At 45.5% G+C, this 20,569-nt stretch overlaps 1 protein-coding gene across 7 annotated transcripts in view; it reads left to right on the plus strand.

Moving 5' to 3' along the window:
• The window catches only part of Clec16a (C-type lectin domain containing 16A), a 224,081-nt gene that overhangs the window by 38,648 nt on the left and 164,864 nt on the right, over positions 1–20,569 (plus strand). For all 7 annotated transcript variants that reach the window (XM_038325851.2, XM_038325854.2, XM_038325852.2 and 4 more), the window contains exons 7-9: positions 641–815; positions 2,391–2,444; positions 5,383–5,496. In XM_038325851.2, coding sequence (XP_038181779.1) covers positions 641–815; positions 2,391–2,444; positions 5,383–5,496 — 343 coding nt within the window. The remainder of the gene's footprint in view (positions 1–640; positions 816–2,390; positions 2,445–5,382; positions 5,497–20,569) is intronic.

Raw genomic sequence — 20,569 nt, forward strand, 5'->3', positions numbered from 1 at the left:
TGGCTGAAACTGCAAAGCAAGGCCTACTTTCTCCACCGTTCCTGTCCTCTGGAGCACTTGGCTTGGTCTGGCTCCTCAGTATTGTTCATCTGTGGGTCTGAGGAGTCTTACTGTGTTGGCCAGTGCACACTCCTGTGCAGTGCGTACTCCTGTGCAGTGCGCACTCCTGTGCAGTGCGCACTCCTGTGCAGTGCGCACTCCTGTGCAGTGCGCACTCCTGTGCAGTGCGCACTCCTGTGCAGTGCGCACTCCTGTGCAGTGCGCACTCCTGTGCAGTGCGCACTCCTGTGCAGTGCGCACTCCTGTGCAGTGCGTACTCCTGTGCAGTGCGCACTCCTGTGCAGTGGCTTCCTACAAGGGCATCACTGTTTTTCTTTGCTTAACTTACCCTCACAATTGTGGGGTGCCTGTGCAAAGGCCATTGGGAGAAAGAGCCCCAGAAGTTCTCAGATGTTTTCAGTGGTCCTGTGTATTATTCTTTCATCTGACTTCCCATCAGGGGCCATATCTACACTAGCTTACCTAATTGACAAGCTTAACTAACGGGTGTGTGAGTGAATGTGTCTCTACATGTGTCTTCTGCTTATGCCGAAGGTCCCAAACCTTGACCTCTGGACTGAAAGGAACATTTCTTTCACAGGCACCGGAATCGGGGAAAACTGAGTGACCTGGTGGCTGAGCACCTGGACCACCTGCACTATCTCAATGACATCCTGATCATCAACTGTGAGTTCCTCAACGATGTGCTCACAGACCACCTGCTCAACAGGCTCTTCCTGCCCCTCTATGTGTACTCACTGGAGAACCCGGACAAGGTGAGTCTGCAGCTGGCCCATGGCCTCCTGTAGTGTCTTCTGAGAGGGACAGTGCTGCCTTTGGCTGGAGCAGCCTTTGCAGGGAGTGTACAGCAAAGCTTCACATCCCAGGGAAAGACCTTTCAGAGCCCACTGGTTCTCCCTTCTTGATGAGAAAGTGGCCAAGAAATATAAGATCCCCAGTATCCGAGGGAAACAAGAGACCCTCGAATCAGTGCCCATACGCCCTTCCCAGAGGTGCCATCCCCCCACCTTTCTCTGGTGCTCACTGGAGTTTACCTTCAGATAGTTATCGGGCAGCACTAGAACTTTGTGTGACATGCATAGAAAGTGCTGGAGCATGCTCAGGGAAAGGTCCCCTGAGTCTTCCACAGGGGCAAGGGATAGGGTAGGGGATGGTGACTCCCTAGTGCGGAAGACACAGGAAATAGTGTGCTGAGATGGTTTATTTGGAAAGATTTATGAAAATACGTCTCAAAGCTCACCTCAAGCTTCTTAATTGCCAGCTGTGGACTGTGATAAATGTGGGATGGGTACTGATTCTACATTCTGAGTTTTCCCCCAGGATTGTCTTGATTTTCTGTTTTGTAATATGAATGTATTTCTTTTAAAAAACAAAATGATCCTCTGGTTTCTTGCTCTTGAATTCTTAATAAAATACATAGTGTCTTTAAAAAAAAAAAAAAAAGAACAAGGGTTCTGGTTCTGGTTCAGTAGGCTTAGGTTAGGACGGGGATTCTACAGGGGTAACCTGTCTCCTGGTGATGCCATGAATGACTGGTTCCAGGATCCCTAGGGGAAAAGTTACTTCAGGGAGAGCAGCCTCGCTTGTCCCTTCAGAGATAAGATTGGAGTGAGAGGGAGCAGGGACACAGATGCAGCCAACAGAGGCCTCATAAAGAGCAGAGCCACCAGCTGTGTCCCTGCAGGGACACCTTATTAGCTTTTCATCTTTTGGACCTAGAACATGGACATTCTTCCAATCAATAACTAATACAGGAGAAGAGGTTGTAAGTTGTGGCGTGCACTGCAGCAGCTCCGGGAGCACTACTGAGATCCGGGCTTGGAGTCGTTTCTACCTATTTCCTAGGACGAGGCACAAAACCAAGATCCTAAGATCCCCTCCCCCCACAGGACTGGTCTGACATGCCATCTTAAAGCTGAGGGCAAACAAGGAGCTGACTTTGTTGTCATATACTTGTTTTGTTTTTCTGAGGCCAGAGAGCCCCAAGTCCCACCTTCCCTGTGTTGTGAAGGCCTGTTCCTGAAATAGGCCTGGGCCCTGTCCTCAGGGCCCTCAGTGCCCTGCTGGGGAATGAGCGTTCTGTGACTTTGGAAATAAGCTCCTGCACTGGGTCAGCTGCCAAACCAGGGCTGTGGTGCAGGCTTTTTTGGGAAAGGCTAGCCTCCATGTGAACTGGATCATGCTGCACTTGTCTACCCCAAAGTGGGCTTTTGACTAGCACAGTGGGAAGGGATCGCACTTCTTGTTTGAGCGGAGGACTTGTGGTCTTCTGTATTTAGTGTCTGCCTTTTGTGACTCGAGCTACCTCTTTTTCCTCTGTCCTTCACTAGGGAGGAGAGCGCCCAAAGATCAGCCTGCCGGTGTCCCTCTATCTTCTCTCCCAGGTATGTTTGTTCTGTCTCCAGCATCTCCTGCACAGATGGGGTCCTGTGGAATGTCCTGGGTGCTGATCTAGCTCTGTGGCCCCTTTCTTGAAGTAAAATCCCAACACGGAAAAGGATGTTCTGGTTTCCATACCGTGAGTAGGACTCAACCTCATGGTAGAAGATGGAAAGTAGAGGGAGATGATGCCTGGCACCGTGCTGTTGGTTTCTAGATGAGGCTTCCCAAACAACTGGAGATGTGGGCTTGTGTGGTTTTGTTCACAGTGCTTAGAAATAATGAGCCCCAGCTGCTGGACAAATGCACACTCGCAGCTGTGGCCTAGCGCACAGCCTTGCTAGGGCTCTCTGCAGAGGGGCTGTAGTAGTTCTGGTTCCAGATCACCTTCCGAAGGGATCTTAGAGCAGCCATCACCTGAGATTTGAGCCAGTTTGCCTACCTCCCTTCTTAAACAACTGTTTCTTCCTTCACATCTTGTAATTATGTAATATTTACAAGAAGGGGAAAAACTCCATAGCAACCCAGTTACATAACTTTAGAAATATTTTTATTGCTAGCAGTCCAGATTTGTGGACTACTTTACCCAGTTGTCAAGTAGCCAGATGTTTGCTTAGAGCACTGCTCCCATGTCTGCCATGGTACCAGGGTTGATTCCCTTTAGTGAGATTTCCTTCTACTTGGACCCCCTACTGTTTCAAGTTTGGGGTAATGCTAGCTACTGCTGGCCTGAGAAGAAATCCAGCTGCTATCTTCCCACTGGATTCTGATGTAGCCTGGCCACTGCTTGCATCCTGGAGCCTTGTTATGAAGGCTCTATTTGCTCAGAGCTCTGCCTGAGGTCTGCCGTGTCTCAGGCCCCTCTGTGCCACCAGCCTCAGCACAGGACAGCTTCTCCTGACAGACCTTTGTGCTGACTCATTGCAAGCCTGCCAGCATCTCCTGCTTGGAGTTCTGGGAGTCTGGCAGGATCCAAACTCATTTGCTCAGCCACAGGGGCCCAACCAAGAAACTCATTCTTATGATTCACCAGCTGTTGGCGCATCACATAGGCAGGTTTTCCTCTAAGGAACATGGTCACCAACTCCTGTGGCTGCTCCTTCAGCTTCTTCTCTGAGAAGCATCTCTTACTGTCTTAGAGAAGGACTGGTGACCCAGGCCACTCATCATTTCTTTCAGTGTCTCTCAAAACACAACTTTAATTCATTGTTCCTTTGACTTCATAGCCCTTAAATAGATCTCTTCTAAACTCAAAATCTTGGGCTAGCAAAGCGGCTCAAGAGATAAAGTGCTTGAGGACAAGTCTGATGACCCAAGTTGATACCTGGAATCTACATGGTAGAAAAAGAGAATCCCCTCCCTCTATCTGTTTTCTGATGTCTACATACATGCCACGGTGCTCACATGGCCACACACATGCACACAAAAATAAATAAATGTAAAACAAAAAAAGTTTTGAGCCTTAGTTGGGCATGGTTGCTCATGTCTTTAATTCCAGCACTCAAGACGTAGCAGATCTTGTGAATTTTTGGCCAGCCTGGTCTACATAGTAAGTTCCAGGCCTGTTAGTACTACATAGTGAGACCCTGTCTCAAAAGATAAAGAAAAGAAAAAAAAAAGAAATTTTTAGTCCTTCTTCCTCCACTGTACTGTAATTTGGCTTAATTATAATATAGTCTAAATGTGTGAAAACTTAAAAGCCCAGTTTAAACATTGTATTCTTAAAGCATCTACATCCCTTTAAAATTGATGCATGCTTACAAATATTGTCAGCATAACTTCCATGAAAACTCACATCAGTGTCAGTAATTTAGTACAACAAGCGATGCCATCCCCTAAAACTAAGCTGCCTCTCCTAAGAACATTTTGCAGATAGCCTGGCCTAGGCCTTCTTCCACATCTCTCCTGTGGAGATCCCTCCCACCATGCTCCTGGTTCAGAGCTAGGAAAATGAGCACTACATGCAACCATCTACAAGGACCAGTCTGCCTGCAGGGGTCCATCCACCCACAGATCCATCTGTCTGCAGAGATCTATACACAGGCGAAGATTTGCCCACAGAGATCTCTCCATAGGCAGGAATCCATCCACAGACAAGAATCTATCCACGGGCAGGGATCTGTCCATAGATAGATTTGTCTGCTAGGATCTGTACACCTGCCAGGGATCCATGTATATGGTGAATATACCACACACTATACTACATCTATTGCTTTACATTTTTAATTTATTATTAGCATGTATGTGCAGGAAGCAGGGTTAGCCCCTGTGCCATGGTGTGCAGGTGACGGTCAGAAGACAAGTTTGTGCAGTCAGTTCTCCCCTACTGTGGATTGTGAGCATTAAACTCAGTTTGCCTGGCTTGCTGAGCCATCTCATTGGCCCCCTTTTACATTTTAAAACAAGGTAGTGGGTGTGTCTAGGCCAACTTGGCAGGTCAGTTTTAAACACTCTGATTCCTAAAGTCACTCTTCTGAGCATGAGGCAGCAAGGCAGCAATGCAGGTGACATCTAGAACTTTCTACTTTACATCCTGTGGCCTCCACCTACAACTCTGCTGTAACCCAGCATACTGAAACCCACACCAGGGCTTGGGATAATTCCAGTGTTGGAATCTCAGCATCACGTCCCTTTACAAATACTTGACTGGTCTTATGCTAGAACTTGGCACTAGCATGCCACAGAAAGGAAGGCGTGTACTGGCCAGGTCGCTACTTTCCCACAGGGCTCCACTTGTGCAGTGATGATGTTGATATACTCCCAAGAAAGAACAGCTAGCCAAACAGGCAATGTGTGTGTGTGGTGGTGGGGGGAGTCCTTCAGAGTTGAGCGGCTGCTTTCTTCTTAATGGGACCCATCCTCAGCCTGGGTAATTTGAATCAGGAAGGAGGAGAGTGGAGGACTGAGCTCCTCAATGTATATCCCATCTTCCCCCTCCACCAGGTCTTCCTCATTATACATCACGCCCCACTGGTGAACTCTCTGGCTGAAGTCATTCTGAATGGCGATCTATCTGAGACATACACAAAGCCTGCGCAGGATGTTCCCAGAAGTTCTGTAAGTCACTCTGGTCTATGTCTACATTTTGATAAGAAGCAGTACTTTGTTAATTCGTATTTCTCTGAAGTAAGAAAACATTTTATTATACATAAGTGATGATGTGTAAGGTGTTCTGAGACACAGGGAATCTAGTCAGAGTCTTCAGATGTGCACCTGGGGAAATCTGGAGTCCAGCATCAGCAATGCATTTGATCAGTTGGGTGTTGCTAAATGGATAACTGTGGTCCTTAGATGTTGTGTGTACAAGGCGCTATTTCTGGGATGGAATGAGAGTTGAGAGAACTACCTATCTAAGATATATTTATCCTCAGAGGCTGGGTAGTGATCACCTGTGAGGGATGCAGGTCCAGCATGCCAATTCAGCAATCTGGACAGTTTTCCTTGTGCACAGCTGCCGTCCCATCCAGCCTGAAGTCATTCTCAAGTCATCTTGTTTCCAGAGAAGCAGAAGTTCTTGACTTTTGGGTAATTACTAAAATCTATGGACCAAGTATGTCTAGCCATGTTAGGTTTTGCAGAGCTTAGCCTTGCACTTTGCACACTAAGGAAGGGAAACATCTGGGGCCAGGAATGACTTCCTGGACTCTTTCCTGCTTGTCCCAATGCTTTGATGTCATCCCTCCTACTTCTCTGCTCAGGTGTTCTGAGCCCTATGCTACCTGAGGACTGTCCCAACTTGTTCCTTTTCTCCCAATCTACTTGTGACCTTAGCATATCCACTGCCGGAAAAAGGACCATACACCTCGCTCCTCAGAGGTCTTATCCTGTTCAGTTGCTTGTGGCTGCTATCATATCTGCAGTTGTGCAGGCTGTGGCATGAGTTCCTGCAGGCATCTGAGAGAAGCAGGGAGCATCTTGTACCAGGACTATTTCATGAGGTCTTATCTCCATTTCTGGTGCTCCAACAGGAGGCCCACATGAATATGTGGGGCACAGTAGAAATAGTACTGTCCACCTGCATGTATGAGTGCAATGTGATCTTGTAGATGGAAGGCTTTTGTGTGTGCACATGTGTGTACAGGTGCCTGTGGAGGCCAGAAGAGGACATTGGGTCCCATGGAGCTAGAGTTATGGGTGGTTGTGAGCCACCTTCCTTGGGTGCTAAGAACTGAACCCTGGTCCTCTGCAAGAGCATCAGTCAAGTGTTCTTAATAGCTGAGCCATCTTTCCAGACTTTTCTATAACTACTTAAGTAGGTTTTGCTGAATGGATGCAGTAATGCAGAACCAACGCAGCACAAGGAGCAGAGCCCCAGCCAGCTGCCCAGCCTTCTAGCTGGATAACCTTGAGCAAGTTGTTTTTTTCCACTTAGAAATCAGGGAAAGTGAGCTGGTTTCCAGAGACTGTAAGTAAGAACAGAGAAAACAGATCCCAAGTGTTAGGCAAATGCCCAGCTAGATTACAGCCTAGTCCTCAGGCTGCCTGATTTATTCTTGAAGTGACTAAAAGAAAGTCTTATGGGCTGAAGAGATGGCTCAGTGGTTAAGAGCACCGCCTGCTCATCTAGAGGTTCTGAGTTCAATTCCCAGCAACTACATGGTTGCTTACAACCATCTGTAATGAGATCTAGTTCCCTCTTTTGGCCTGCAGGCATGCATGTAGGCAGAATACTGTATATACAATAAATAAATTTAAAAAAAGAAAGTCTTATGAGTTACCAGCATAGAGTTTTACTTCTGAGTTGAGAGTTTTGGAGACTGGTGAGTGGTTGGACAGTCTGGTCCGTTACGTACATTTCTGCAGGAACCGTCTCAGAGGCTGTCCCCAGGAGACATGTTTGTTATTTTGTCTTGTCCCCACCCAGTCTGCTGCTAATTGCACTTTGTTTGTATTAATAACAGTTTAAAATGTCTTAGGCCCTTTTGGAATAGTGTGTGTGATACTATTTCCGAACTCCAGAATAGCTGCCCAGGCTCTTCCCAGAATGTCTTCCCTCTGGGGTTGCAAGAGGTAAACCCAGAGTTCTTGGGGTGCTGCTTTTCACAGGTATTTTACTTTATGGCAAGAACATTTAGCATGAGTTTCACCCTCTTAGCCAATATGTGAGTGTATATGTGTGAGCATGTACATGTGCATGCCGAGGTCAGAGCTTGATCTCATATGTCTTCCTCCATTGCTTTCCACTTTTTAGTTTTTTGGTCAGGGTTTCTCTGATGCTTTGGAGTCTGTTCTGAACTCACTCTATAGACCAGGCTGGCCTCAAACTCAAAGAGATCCACCTGCCTCTGCCTCCTGAGTGCTGGGATTAAAGGGCTTTACACTTTCTTATTTTCTTTGCAACAAGACTCTCACTGAACCTAAAGTTCACTGATTCAGCTAGATTGGCGGGTGGTGGGCTCCCAGGAACTGTGTTTTGTCTGCCTCATGGTTCTAGGAGTACAGGTACACAACATGATGCCTGTTTCCAGTGTGGTGCTGGAGACGCAAATTTAAGTCCTTGTCTTTGCTTGGCAAGCACTTTGCTGACTGAGCCATCTCCCAGCCCCTTATCAAGCTTTTAAATGCATAATGCATTATTGTTGTCAACAGACCAGTAAATACCTCATGTCAAATCTCTTGAACTCATTCATCTTGTAGGCTCTTGTAGTGTTCTCTCTGTGCTCCAGAGCCACCTGCTAAACTGAAACTTTATTCCTTTTGAACCCTTCCCTCTTCCTTCTCCCTGCAGACACCATCCCACCCTCTGCTTCTATGAGTTTGATAATTTTAGGTGCTTCGTAAAGAAGTGGAATCATGTAGTGTTTCTTTTCTATACCTATTTCTTTCTACTACTTGTAGAATTATGTACTCAAGGTTCATCAAGGTTTTACTATCTATTGCCAAATTTTCTTAGATTTTAAAAGCTGAATAATATGTGTATATACCCATTTTATTTTTTAATTTTGCATTTTTATTGGCATATATTGATTATACATAACAAATTTCACTGACATTTTCATACATGCATATAAAATATTTTATTATATTCAACCCCTATTTGACTCTCTTGCCCCATCTCACTCCCGATGCGCTGCGTTATTTTCCCAACTAGCTCCCCTTCTGCTTTCCTTTTTTATTTTCCTTAATACCAGTTTCAGTAGAGCTGCATACAGGAGCACAGGCCACTTACTGTGGCTATACTGTTGTTGAAGGTGTTTCTGCCTTTCCCAGAACATTATTGCCGATAAGTCCTCATAGAAGACTGGGACCTTTGGAGCTGGAGCCTCTCCTCTCAGCTACCACTAACTGCCTGTATGTCATCAGGGAGGGGTGGGGCTTTGTGAGTCTGTCCCTACCCTGACTCAATGACAGAACGTTAGTGGGTCAGGTCTTACGCAGTCATCACAGCAGTTATGAGCTCATGCGTGGAGTGTCCATGTCATGTGGGACATAATTTTCCATATCGCAGCACGCCATCCTCTAGCTCTTATTTTTCCTGCCTTCTCTGTAATGTTCCTTGAACTTTGAAAGGAATAATGTAAATGTCCCATTATGACTAATCATTCAGTAATTATTTGTTTATACCCATTTTCTTTGTTAATTCATCTGCGAGCGTGCAGACTGCTAGAGGACATTTTTTTACTAGGGTAATTGTAGATTTGCATGCAGTTGTAAGAAATAATACAGAGAGATTGTCTCTGTTTTTGCCCTTGGTATTGCCTTCAGAACTACAGTACCTGACCACAAGCAGGACACTGCCAAGCCCTGGTTTGCAGCTTGTCAAAGCACAGAGCAGATGGTTACTGGAGACCTCTCAGAGGAAGTGAGGACATACTCAGGGGGTATGTCCTTTTTTTCCATGGCCTCCTCTTGGGGTAGAGGTCCAGCCTCCACTGTGGGAGATACACCCGCTGGTTGTATGAGTGGCTGAAGGAACTGGTACATGAGAGGCTGGCTTCTCTGTGGGTGTGAGATCAAAGCCCCACCTTCTGGTGCCTGCAGTTGGAAATCCTGGAACAGCTAGCAAGATGACCATCATTTGTGACTTTTTATCAAAGTCCTGTGTGAATGGTCCTCCTTCCCTGTGAATGAGAGCAGTCTCCTATTGTTTCCTGCCTGGCTAGGATGTGGTTGATCAAACCCGTTTTAAGTTTCTTGGTCTTTTTTACCCTACTTTCTCCTTCCTGTAATTTGTAGATAAGTTACTGGTATTACTTCATTTTTACCAGCAGAACTCTCACAAACCCAAACCAAAATTGGACAGAAGCAGACTTATTCTGAAGGGCTATAATTTAGGGTTAAATTTAACACACATCAGCATAGGCATGTGAATGTCTAATTGACATTCCTGTGCATTACCATCATATGGCTCCTACTGAGGACCAGACCTATGGGATTCTAATGCAGAGCATGCAGTTTCTCTCAGAGGATGCATGCTGTCTTAGTTACTTTTATGTTGCTGTGAAAAGACAACATGACCAAGGCAACTTAGAAAAGAAAGCGTTTAATTGACACACCTTCTCCAATAAGGAGAATACCTCCCAATCCTTCCTAAATTGTTCTCCAACTAGGAACTAAACATTCAAATGTATGAGTCTTTGTGAGGGGCCATTCTCATTTAAACTACTACTCATGTCCAAGAAGCTAGCCTCTTCTAATGTTTGCAGAGTGGATATGGTTGAACTTGGAGATGTGCTTCATTACCTGTAGGTGCTCCCTGCCACCCAAAGACAGGGTGTCGCTGTATAGTCTAGGTTGACCTTTAACTTACTGTGTAGCACAGGCTGGTTGGTCTTAGGTTGATCATCTTTCTAATTTAACCTCATGAGTGCTAAAATTACACGTGTATGCCTCCATGCCCGGCAGAGTACTTTTAAGAAAGAGATCTTTTCCCATCTTTTTCAATGACACAACTTCCTTAGTTTTTGCATCCCTTCTACATGTACCCCATGACCTCTCTGGCTTCCCACCCTTGTGAGCACAGAGACCTGTGCTGTCATACGGCTTACTAGGTAGCTTCAAGGGTATTCAGTGCAGGGATAAGTGAGGCAGTGACGGCAGAGGTCGCAGAGTCACAAGGGTTCTCGTGGCTTCCTTGGGAAGACGCTCAGATCAGGGAGTCACTTTTGAGTCGATAGGTTTGGAAGAGCCTCAGAGTGAGCTGTTTCTTGTGGTACTCACATGCTACGTGCAGAGGTAGCCAAGTGCTCTGGAGTAGAACAGCAGCAGTACCTTAAGTCCTAGGTGTCATGGTTTGAGTTTGTCAGCATCTCCAGGTCTCATTCTCATTGTCTGTACAAGTAGAGTAATAAGCATGGCCTTGTAGTGAGCATTCCTTGCTGTGTGTAGTGTTTGTTCTGAAGTCTAGCACCAAATAGTGTGGGTATGGTGGATGAGGCTGTCCAATAACCTCATCCCTTATTTGGGGCCTAACTCCATGGATAGGCTGGCACGTTGTTGTCCACACTGAAGCATACTAAGCAGGTACCTGGGGAAGCACTTCAGAAGCAGGCAAAGGCTTGAAAGGGAGACAGTGACAACAGTAATAGAGGCCACCAAGACTAAACACTGCCATTGGTGACAGTAAGCTCAGCCCTCAGTGTTCTCTCTGAGCTCTCTAACTTAACCACCAAGGTTTCACCTCTAGATGGCCCAAGTATTTTTACCACTAATGTATGTGCCCAGACTGGCTAGCTGGGAGTTCAGAATATGGGCTAAGAGAGAGAACAGGTTTCACCCTCAAATTGTCATTGACTATCTCTGTGTCAGGTGAGCCAGTTGGGATGGTACCCGATTGATTCCCTGGAGGTCCAAGAGTGCATGCATGTGCACCTATATGTTAGCTACACTTCTCTTTGTCGCTCCCACCATCCTAGTAGCTGGGCTCTCTGCTCAGCAGAAAACTCCACCAGGATAAGGTGTGGAGGGGCCCAGCATCTGAATCCTGGTTTCTCTGGGTCATGTGCTTGCTGGCTGAGAGTGTCCCTGACCATCCTGGGTGTCTTTGGGCCTTTCGCAGGGCCACTATGTGCCTTTGTAGGAGTTTGCCTTCCCAGCTGGGTTTGGACCTCCAAGGAACATATGGGCTTTGGGGAGAGGTCTATGAATACCAAAAGGAGCAAACAGACCTCTAGAGTCAAGACATTAACTCAATCACCTACATTGCTCACAAAAGAATTGGACCTTAGAATGGCCTTTTTGTGCAGCCACTGTGGAATTTCAGCTCCTGGACCTCCTATAAGAGGAGGATCTGGGTGCTGAAGATAAAGCCAGAGTGCACCATGTATCAAGGAGGACAGCATTGCCTTAGCTTTAGGGTCTCTCCCTGGCAGAAGGTGGGCTGGGTAATTGACAGGAGTCCTAGTGTATTGAGACTCTAGACAGGAAGCTCTTCCAAGGCTGATGGTGACTTGGAATGAAGATGAGAACCCTGCTCCTGGTCCAGCAAGGAATATCTGAGTGGCCAAAGTTGTGAGGCAGGGGATCCTATGTAGAATGAAGCGGCGGGGCTGCATCCCGCCACCCGGCTGCCGGCTAGCTTTACACCCGAAATAATTACACGGAAACTGTATTCTTTTAAACACTGCCTGGCCCATAGTTTCAGCCTCTTATTGGCTAATTCTCACATCTTTCTTTAACCCATATTTAGTAATCTGGGTAGCACCACGAGGTGTGGCTTACCAGGAGAGATCTTAACCTGCATCCATCTCGGAGAGGAGAATCATGGCGACTCACTATCGTGACTGCCTGAAGCCTCTCTCCAACTCCTGCTTCCCAGCATTCTGTTCTGTCTACTCCGCCTACCTAATTTTCTGTTCTCTTAAAGGGCCAAGGCAGTTTTCTTTATTAATAATGAAAGTAACACATAGACACTCCTCCATCAATCCTAGCCAGCTTTTCTGTGTTTTTCTGTGATATGAAGCAACAGCCTAGTGGACAGCCACACAGCTGGTAAGGCTCTGCAGTTGGAGGTAGTGTCATTCCCTGCTGAATGGGGACTTTCTATGGTCTGCACTGAGCCACTGGCAACTTCTTCCATGTAATACCTCAAATAAGAGATCTGGGTGGGAACAGACCATCAAGATACTCATTGCCTCTGGTATGTTATGTGCTGGGTCTTTGCTGGGTTTTATTACCAGAGTGGCCTCTCTGGGTGCTTATAGTTTTTTAACAAAACTTCGAGTTACTCTAATGTGGGCCAATGTATTTATCCATCTCTTCAGAAGATAACTGTAGGTGTCTCCCCATGTCAGGTGTCATTCTAGACACTGGAGATATACCAGTGAGTAAATCCAGGACCCTGCCTCATAGGAAGAGAAACAATGCTGTCTATAGCAACCATCACAACAAGCAGATACGGACGGGCTTCAGGAAAGCAGCAGCCATAAGGAGATGGGACAAGTCACAATAGGGTATTCACAGCTGGCCCTTCAGTGGTGGGAAGGTGACATGTGAGCTTGGACTCACAGGAGAGAGGGAACCATGATGATACCTAAAGGAAGAACACTTTGGTCAAAAGTGGGTGTCAAGGCCCCAAGACATAATATATCTGGAGTTGGAGGAACAGTGACTGGTATAACAAGGTGTATGAAGTAGAGATGAGGTTGGTGAGGGCATATGGAGCCTATAGGCCACTGGAGTACTCAGATGCTGATGCAGAAGTACGTTTGTGGGCCTTTTCCTCTCTTGGTATGTTCCCAGTGGTTGCCATGGTTCCTGCAATGAAGTGTACTGAGTTAACAGTTCCCAGGGAGGAGTTAGACACCTCACCTGTAACAAGCCACGGACATCTTATTGGTCAGTACCAGAGTCCTTGAGAAGAGAAACACCCCTAGCTGACTATGGTCTCCCTTTGGGGGGACTGTGGGACAACCACTGGGTGAGTGGGTCCCTTCTTTCTTCCTAGAGACACCTGCCTTTCTGGGCACTCTACAGACCTGGTGATTGTGGTGGCATAGGGGCATCAGTTCTTCTTCATGCCTGAGGGGATTGCAGCTCTCCTGGGAGGTGGATTGAACCAGTTCTTAGAACATTCTGATGCTATGTGATCAGCAGATCCTAACTGGCTTGAGATTGTTGCTCCTGACCTCTTATGGGCTCTCAACACCTCATCCTGGAATGCCTTTCTTGTAGCCTGCAAACAAATTTTGAAGACTTACTGGCGAAGAGATGTTCTTTATGGTCTAGAGATTATCTACAGCTTGATTTCAGCATTGGATGAGAGAATTTACTAAATATATACCAAACAATTGAAAGAATCAATAGCAAGTAGTAGAGAAGCATTAGATATATGGCAAAACATCATCCAATTAGGGACTTAACAACATCCAGCAGAGACCACTTGGATGTAGCCTAATTGTGACAGCAAACAAAAGCAACATCAAATTGAGGACTTAAACTATCCAGCACAAAAGGACTGGGGAGGCCTCATTGAGGCAGCCAGCAGGAGCCTCCCATTGAGAGTTCTGGGTGGAGCAGAGCATCCCCTTGGGTGAGGCTTCCAACTACAAGAAAAATATCAGATATTTATTAACATCATCAAATTGATTGCATACTGTCATCCAGCAGAAGTGACTCTGCTGGATCAAGAAGCTTGCTGAAACAGCCTAGAGTTCCCAGTTGAGATTTCTGGGCAGAGGGGAACATTCTCTTCATGAAGGAGCCCCAGCTTCCCATTCTGTTGTCCTCTTTTTTAAATTGTTACTGCCTTTTATAGCTGTCCGAATAAGCAACTCCAACTCCACAGCTATCAGGAGCAGTTAGGTCTCTAGAGCTGCTGCCTGAGGGAATTACCTCAGGCACAGCTCTTTCAAAGCTATGGAGGAAACTTAACTAAATCTCTGTCCTTCTAAAGAACTCAGGATTCAAAGGTTGGGGTGGAATTCTGCTTCCCAGAGAGGCTCAATAGCAAGTAACTCACACCTCTCCAGAAGCCCAGTGCTGCTCCCCTCTTTAAAAACCCTTCTCCATCTGGCTCCTCCCTACCACTTCCTGACAGGTCGTTGCTGACTCAGCCTCCTGACCAAAGGTGAATTTTATTTAATCAAACACATCTTTGCATCATTAAACAAATGTTCCCGAGCATAAACAAAAGTAATACACTTTAAAATAATATTCTACAACGCCATTCCTTTTGTAGACATTTTTATATCGTGGAATAAACAGCAGTGACTGTGGTTGGAAAGAGTTGGCCTTTTAGCTATTCTCAAGAGCACAGTATCTTATTCTCAGGCTATTTTATTGTTCCTCCCTGTCGCTGATAGACGACGGGCCAGCTCATCCCAGACAAGATGCCTTGGAGAACACTTGAAATAAGCATACTGGAGTCTGGAACAGAACTCCTGGAGCTGGCTTTCAGGAAACTTAAATAGCATATAGTAACTTACTAACAATGTACAAGGCAAAAGTCACATTAAAGAGCTGTGTTTGCTGGGACTCAATGCAGGCCTGAAGTCCCACTTCTTTTAGATGCTGAAGCAGGAGGATCAAGAGCCTGCTGGGCTTCAGAATGAGAACCTTTCTCAAAATAAAAGGCAAAAAGAGAACTGAGGATATAGGCTGATGGTAAGAACTTTACTCACTCAAACTGAGTGACTGGGTAGTTATGATTATGACTGAGTTAATGACTTGGGTCATTCCTTCTGCACGTAGGGCCCAGCTGCTGAGCATGGGTGTCTGTTGGCTCATGCATGCTTAGTTTTACTTTGAGCATTTACTGAGCTCTTCACAGTATAGGCTGCTGTTGCGCTGGCTGCAGGGAACCCAGAATGAATGAGTCACCATCCAGACTCTTTGGGATGTGGGACAGACAGCAAATGTGCACACACTTGTAGATGTAAGACCTGGGTCTGAAGGACTGGAGACAGTTTCAGGAGGAGACATAGGGACGTCCTCTCAGAGGAGGTAGCCTTGGGCTTGCAAATTTAGGTCAGGGAGCTGAGTCTTCTAGGAGCTGGTGTGCAAAGGAGGTAAGTCAAACACTGGGATAGAAGAGAGTCTGGTCTGTGGGGCTGGCAGAGGGGCCACTTTTGACTTCATAAAAGGCAGATTTCTGTCTCCTGTTTCTCTTTTGGGGAGCAAAGTAGTACTATGTCCTAGCCTCTCCACAAGGAAGTCCAGGGTCCTAGTGGTTGAATGTTTGTCCCTTTGGGACTGCTAGTGTTGAGCCTGAACCCTAGGCAGTTTCCACCTGGGCTCTTTGATGTTGTGATGATGATCATGTCCAGTTGGATGAGATGCAGGAGCACAGTGTCCTGCTGAGCTGACAGGAGTAACAGGCAGCACTGTCCAGGAGTTTGTGATACTTTCTTTTCTTTTCTTTTCTTTTCTTTTCTTTTTTCTTTCCTTTCCTTCCCTTTCTTTCTTTCTTTCTTTCTTTCTTTCTTTCTTTCTTTCTTTCTTTCTTTCTTTCTTTCTTGAGTATAATAAAGGGTTTTTTTATTTAGAGGTAGAGTCACAGATCACAGTCCTCCACTTGAACAGGGGAACATCAACCAAATCCCACAGCCAGAAGAGAGAGGCCGGATGTGCGCATCGGCATTTATAGTATAAGAGGCCACGTCCAAGTGGGCGGGTAACTTAAAGGCCACTGGGGGTAGGAATTCCTATAGCACCTCCCCTTTTTGTTTAAATAAGAAAGTTCTAAGCCTAATACAAAATTATAAACAATAAGAACAAATATCAACATGAGGCACCATTTTTCAATGGAGCCTGTGCTCCATTTCCCAGCTGTCCAGACCCAAATAATCACACAGAAACTATGGCTCAGGCATATTCCTAGCTAGCTCTTATATCTTAAATTAACACATTTTCATTAATTTTTTTATGACAAGACTGTGGCTTATTGGTTATGTTCCGGCATCTTTGTCCTTCAGCAGCTACATGGCGTCTTCTTGTCTTTGCATACTCTCTCTCTGTATCTTTGTTTGGACTTACTGCCTAGCTTTACTCTGCTAAGCCATTGACCTAACCATCTTTATTCATCAACCAATAAAAGCAACACATGTATAAAGGGCATCCCACATCAGATGTGACTGCAGTCACATATTCTGGATTCATGATGCAGCTTGGGCTCAGGAGCCTGATGTCATTCAACCTCTTGGCATGGAACATGTATGTGCTGTTTGATGTCTGCTTTCTGATCACCTTCTTCTGGAATGAGAATAGTCTTGCCACAACCAATAAAGTTAGATTACAGTTGGTAAAAACCTAGGCAATTGTGGCCTCTGTGAGGTCTCTGTATATATTAGATTCAAATGCAAATTGAGGACTAGGGTATTGCTAACTCAGTGATCAAGCACTTGCCTGGCATGTATGAGGCCTTGAGTTTCATCCCCAGTTCTACCAAAAATAAAAACATCAGCAACAACACCAAGAAACGCAGAACAAATTCAACTCACAAACTTTTGTTCTACATAGTACTTGCTACTTGCTTTTCTTGGTAGCCAGATGTGCAAATCTGTTTATTGGCTTGTAGACCAGGTCTCTCCAAGTAGCCTAGGCTGACCTTGAACTCACAGTCTTCCTGCCTCAGCCTCCCATGTGCTTGGATTATAGGTATGTACCACCACACCCATATCATGGTTCAGTCCTTCAGTGCTTCTGGAGCTGGCCTATTGGGTAGCATAGCAAGTGCTGTGGGAAGGAGTGGAGGTTTGCTGGACACTGGTGACAGGCTTTCTGGATTTGATCTTCCCATTCAGTGTGAGGTGGCCAAAGAAAGGCAGGTGTGCAAAGTACTCAGAACAGTGTGGAGCTTTTCCAAGTATTCACTGCATTAGGGGAGAGGCACTTTCTGCAAAGGGTGACAGACAGTATGGCTGCCTCTTGGACTTCTCAGCAGCTCTCAAGGGAGAAACTGACATCATGGCCCTTGGTGGATGAGGAAACAGACCCACAGAGGACATAGTTGTAAACAGTAGCCAGGACTTGGTACTTACCAGGGAGGTAGATCTGAACATGTGGTTCACTCCTGATTTTGAGTTCTAGGACCTGTCAGTCTCAGCCCAAGTGGGGGTTGTGCAGGTCAGTCAGCAGCTCAGGAAGCACATTACCCATTAGACCATCTCACTAGCCTGGACCTCAATCTTTAGCATCTACATCAGCGATTCTCAACTTGTGGGTCATGACCCATTGTGGGGTTCAAACAAGCCTTTCACAGGGGTCACACATCAGATATCCTGCATATCAGATATTTACATTATGGTTTATAATAGTAGCAAAATTACAGTTATGAAATACCAGCAAGAATAATTTTATGGTTGGGGGGTCACCACAACATGAGGAACTGTATTAAAGGTCACAGCCTTAGGAAAGTTGAGAACCACTGATCTACATGGATTCCCACTCCAGCAATGGACAGACAAGAGTTGTATAACCCTTCCTCATCCATGGACCTTTAGGTGTTTCTAGCTATTGCTGGTTGGCTGCATTTTTAAAAGCTTAAAATTTCCCCACTCCCTGTGCCCACTTCAATGCTATCCAGAAAAGTGATTCACTTGGAAAGTTCTTGAATTCGTTATTATTTTTTTTTAAAGACAAGGTCCAGTAGACCTGGAACTCACTGTATAGACCAAGCTAGCCTCTAACTAACTCATAGAGAGATCTGTCAGCCTCTGCCTTCTGAACGTTGAGATTAAAGGCAATGGACCATTATACCCATCTGAATTCATCCAATTAAAAAAAACATTTTTTATACTATGAGAATTTCATACAATGATTTTGATCATAGTGAGCCCCACTCCTTCCCTTGCATTAATTCTTGCAGGTGATTTTTCTCTGTTTTTTTTTTTCTTTTGAGACTGGGAAGGGAAGGGTGACTGTTGTGCTGCATGTGTGCTGTTTGTTCCTCTCTCTGAAGGAACTTCTCTCTGTCTGCCTTCTTTCATCTCCTTTCTGTTACCCCATCCTCACCAAGACCCAGCCAAGAGTACTCATCCATTCTGGGTAAGGGTTCTACCACTGAACTGCGGGCTCAGATCTGAAGGAGCTTTCTACCCATGATTTCATTTGATTCTAGAAGGCTAGAATTCCTTTGCATGTGTTTTAGGTAAAGAGATGAGGTAGTGGTTCTGGCCTTCAAACCATTCTGGCAGCCCCAGGCCCCTTATGTTACTTTCTTCTATTCTGCCCGTTGTTCTGAACATTAGAGCCCTTTAGCATTTAGGGAAGATTTGCCATAGCCATTCTTGTGGATCTCTGTCCTTAACTCATAGTATATAGGTGTTTGTAGTGTGTTTGGCCTCAGTTTCTGTTTCTGGTAGCCCTGTTTTTGTGTGGCATGCTCTAAAACTCACTGCAAGCAGATGGTGATGGGCGGAAGCAAGCCACTTCATCTTGGAATCATTTCCAGGAGAATGCAGCCTAGGGCTGCACTTAGCACACAGCATCTTGCTTGAGCTCTGACGGATGCAGACTGTCAAGCGGTGCAAGTGGTACATGCTCAGAATGCCCATTCTCCAACTCTGTAATGTATTGTCTGTGTTTTCTGGATAGTAGAATCACATTTCAATTTATCTGTCATTTTTGTGGTTGAATAATCCAAAATGGGCAAATAAAAATGAATGTTTGTATTTGGATGCTAATTTAGCTCTCAAATGGGTTTTATTTTGGACATTATTGAAATTAATCTGCTTTCCTTGAGCACATTCCACTTATTGGCAAGGTATATTGTCCCTCCCCCTCCAGAATATACTTGGTGGCTCTTGGGACAAATTCATAAGATAGATAATCCATGCCAAGATAATGGAAAAGTTTATTCTAAACCTTCTTTTAAGTGACAAATTGGTGTCTGAACATTCAGAGTCTGGAAAAATAACACTTCAATCAAAGTCCTGACCCAGACAAATCCATTTCTTTTGCCTTTGCTCCTTTTTTAGACGAGTGTATTTGCATGGATAAATTCCTTTTTTTTTCCCTCCTGGGATAGAATCTTGTTCTACTCAGGCTGGCCTTAAACTTCTGAGTTCAAGTGATTTTCATGCCTCAGTCTTCCTAGGTATGCACCCCATATGCTCAGTACCATGCACACGCCCCATCCACCCCATCCCCTTTCTGAGAAAGGGTCTCTGTGCAGACCAGACTGGCCTTGAACTTACATTGTAGCTGAGAATAGCTTCTGGTCCTCCTGCCTCCATCTCTCAAGTGCTAGCATCGCTACACATGCCTCCATCTCCAGTTTATAATACACATTTTAAAGAACTCTAAATGTAAAACTGTGAAGGCTTCTGGGTAAGGTACTGCTGTTTGAAGAAGCGCTTGGACTTTGGAGCTGACAGATTCTCTACAGTTCCAGAACTTGAGTAACTGAACAAATCCAACCCTTCCAAGCCTTGATTTTCCTCACCTGTAAAATAAACCCATACTTTCTGTATATGGTGGTTGAAAAGACAGAGATATGGGAGTATAGGATGCACTGATGGCAGGGGCCTTTTTTGTTTCTCTGAGACTTCTGCTTTTCTCTGCCTAGAGAAAACATTTTCCTATGGAGCTGGTCTGACTTTGGCTCATTGACACTTAGCAAGTTCTCTTACATGGAGAGCTGGCACATGACCAACTTGCTTTTGTAATAGCAAGGCATGCTGCTGTTCTAGTTCCTTAGTCATGTAGCATTTTACTCACTACAAATAAAAGTCAATAAAGTGGCCACAGTGATACAAGCTTGCAATCCTATTGCTTGGGAGGTAGAGGCAGAAAGATCCGGGGTTCAAGGTCATCGTCTACTGCATAGCATGTCTGGACCACTTGAAACCTGTTTCAGCCCTCCCCCTCAAAAATACTAATTATAATAATATCAGTTTGTTGTCACTGTGTTAGCAACTATGCAGGTAGTGTGTAGATTTGAGGCTCTACTTCCTCCTGGCTTGGTGACCTTGGGAAGATCATTCAGTACTCTCAAGCTGCTTCCTCATCTATAAAACGAGGACAACAGTACTGCCTCGTGGGTTGCTGGAGACTTTGAGTGAGGTGATAACAGTTTGACCTCTCAGAAAGATGGCGTACAAAATGACGAGCAGAAGGAGGGAGAAGATGAGCAAGGAAGAAGTCAGGGCCTTGAGGGGTGCGCCCACCCACTGAGACGGTGGGGCTGATCTAATGGGAGCTCACCAAGGCCAGCTGGACTGAGACTGATGGAGCATGTGATCAAACTGGA

The sequence above is a fragment of the Arvicola amphibius genome, chromosome 4 (assembly GCF_903992535.2).
Source record: "Arvicola amphibius chromosome 4, mArvAmp1.2, whole genome shotgun sequence".
Lineage (NCBI taxonomy): Eukaryota > Metazoa > Chordata > Mammalia > Rodentia > Cricetidae > Arvicola > Arvicola amphibius.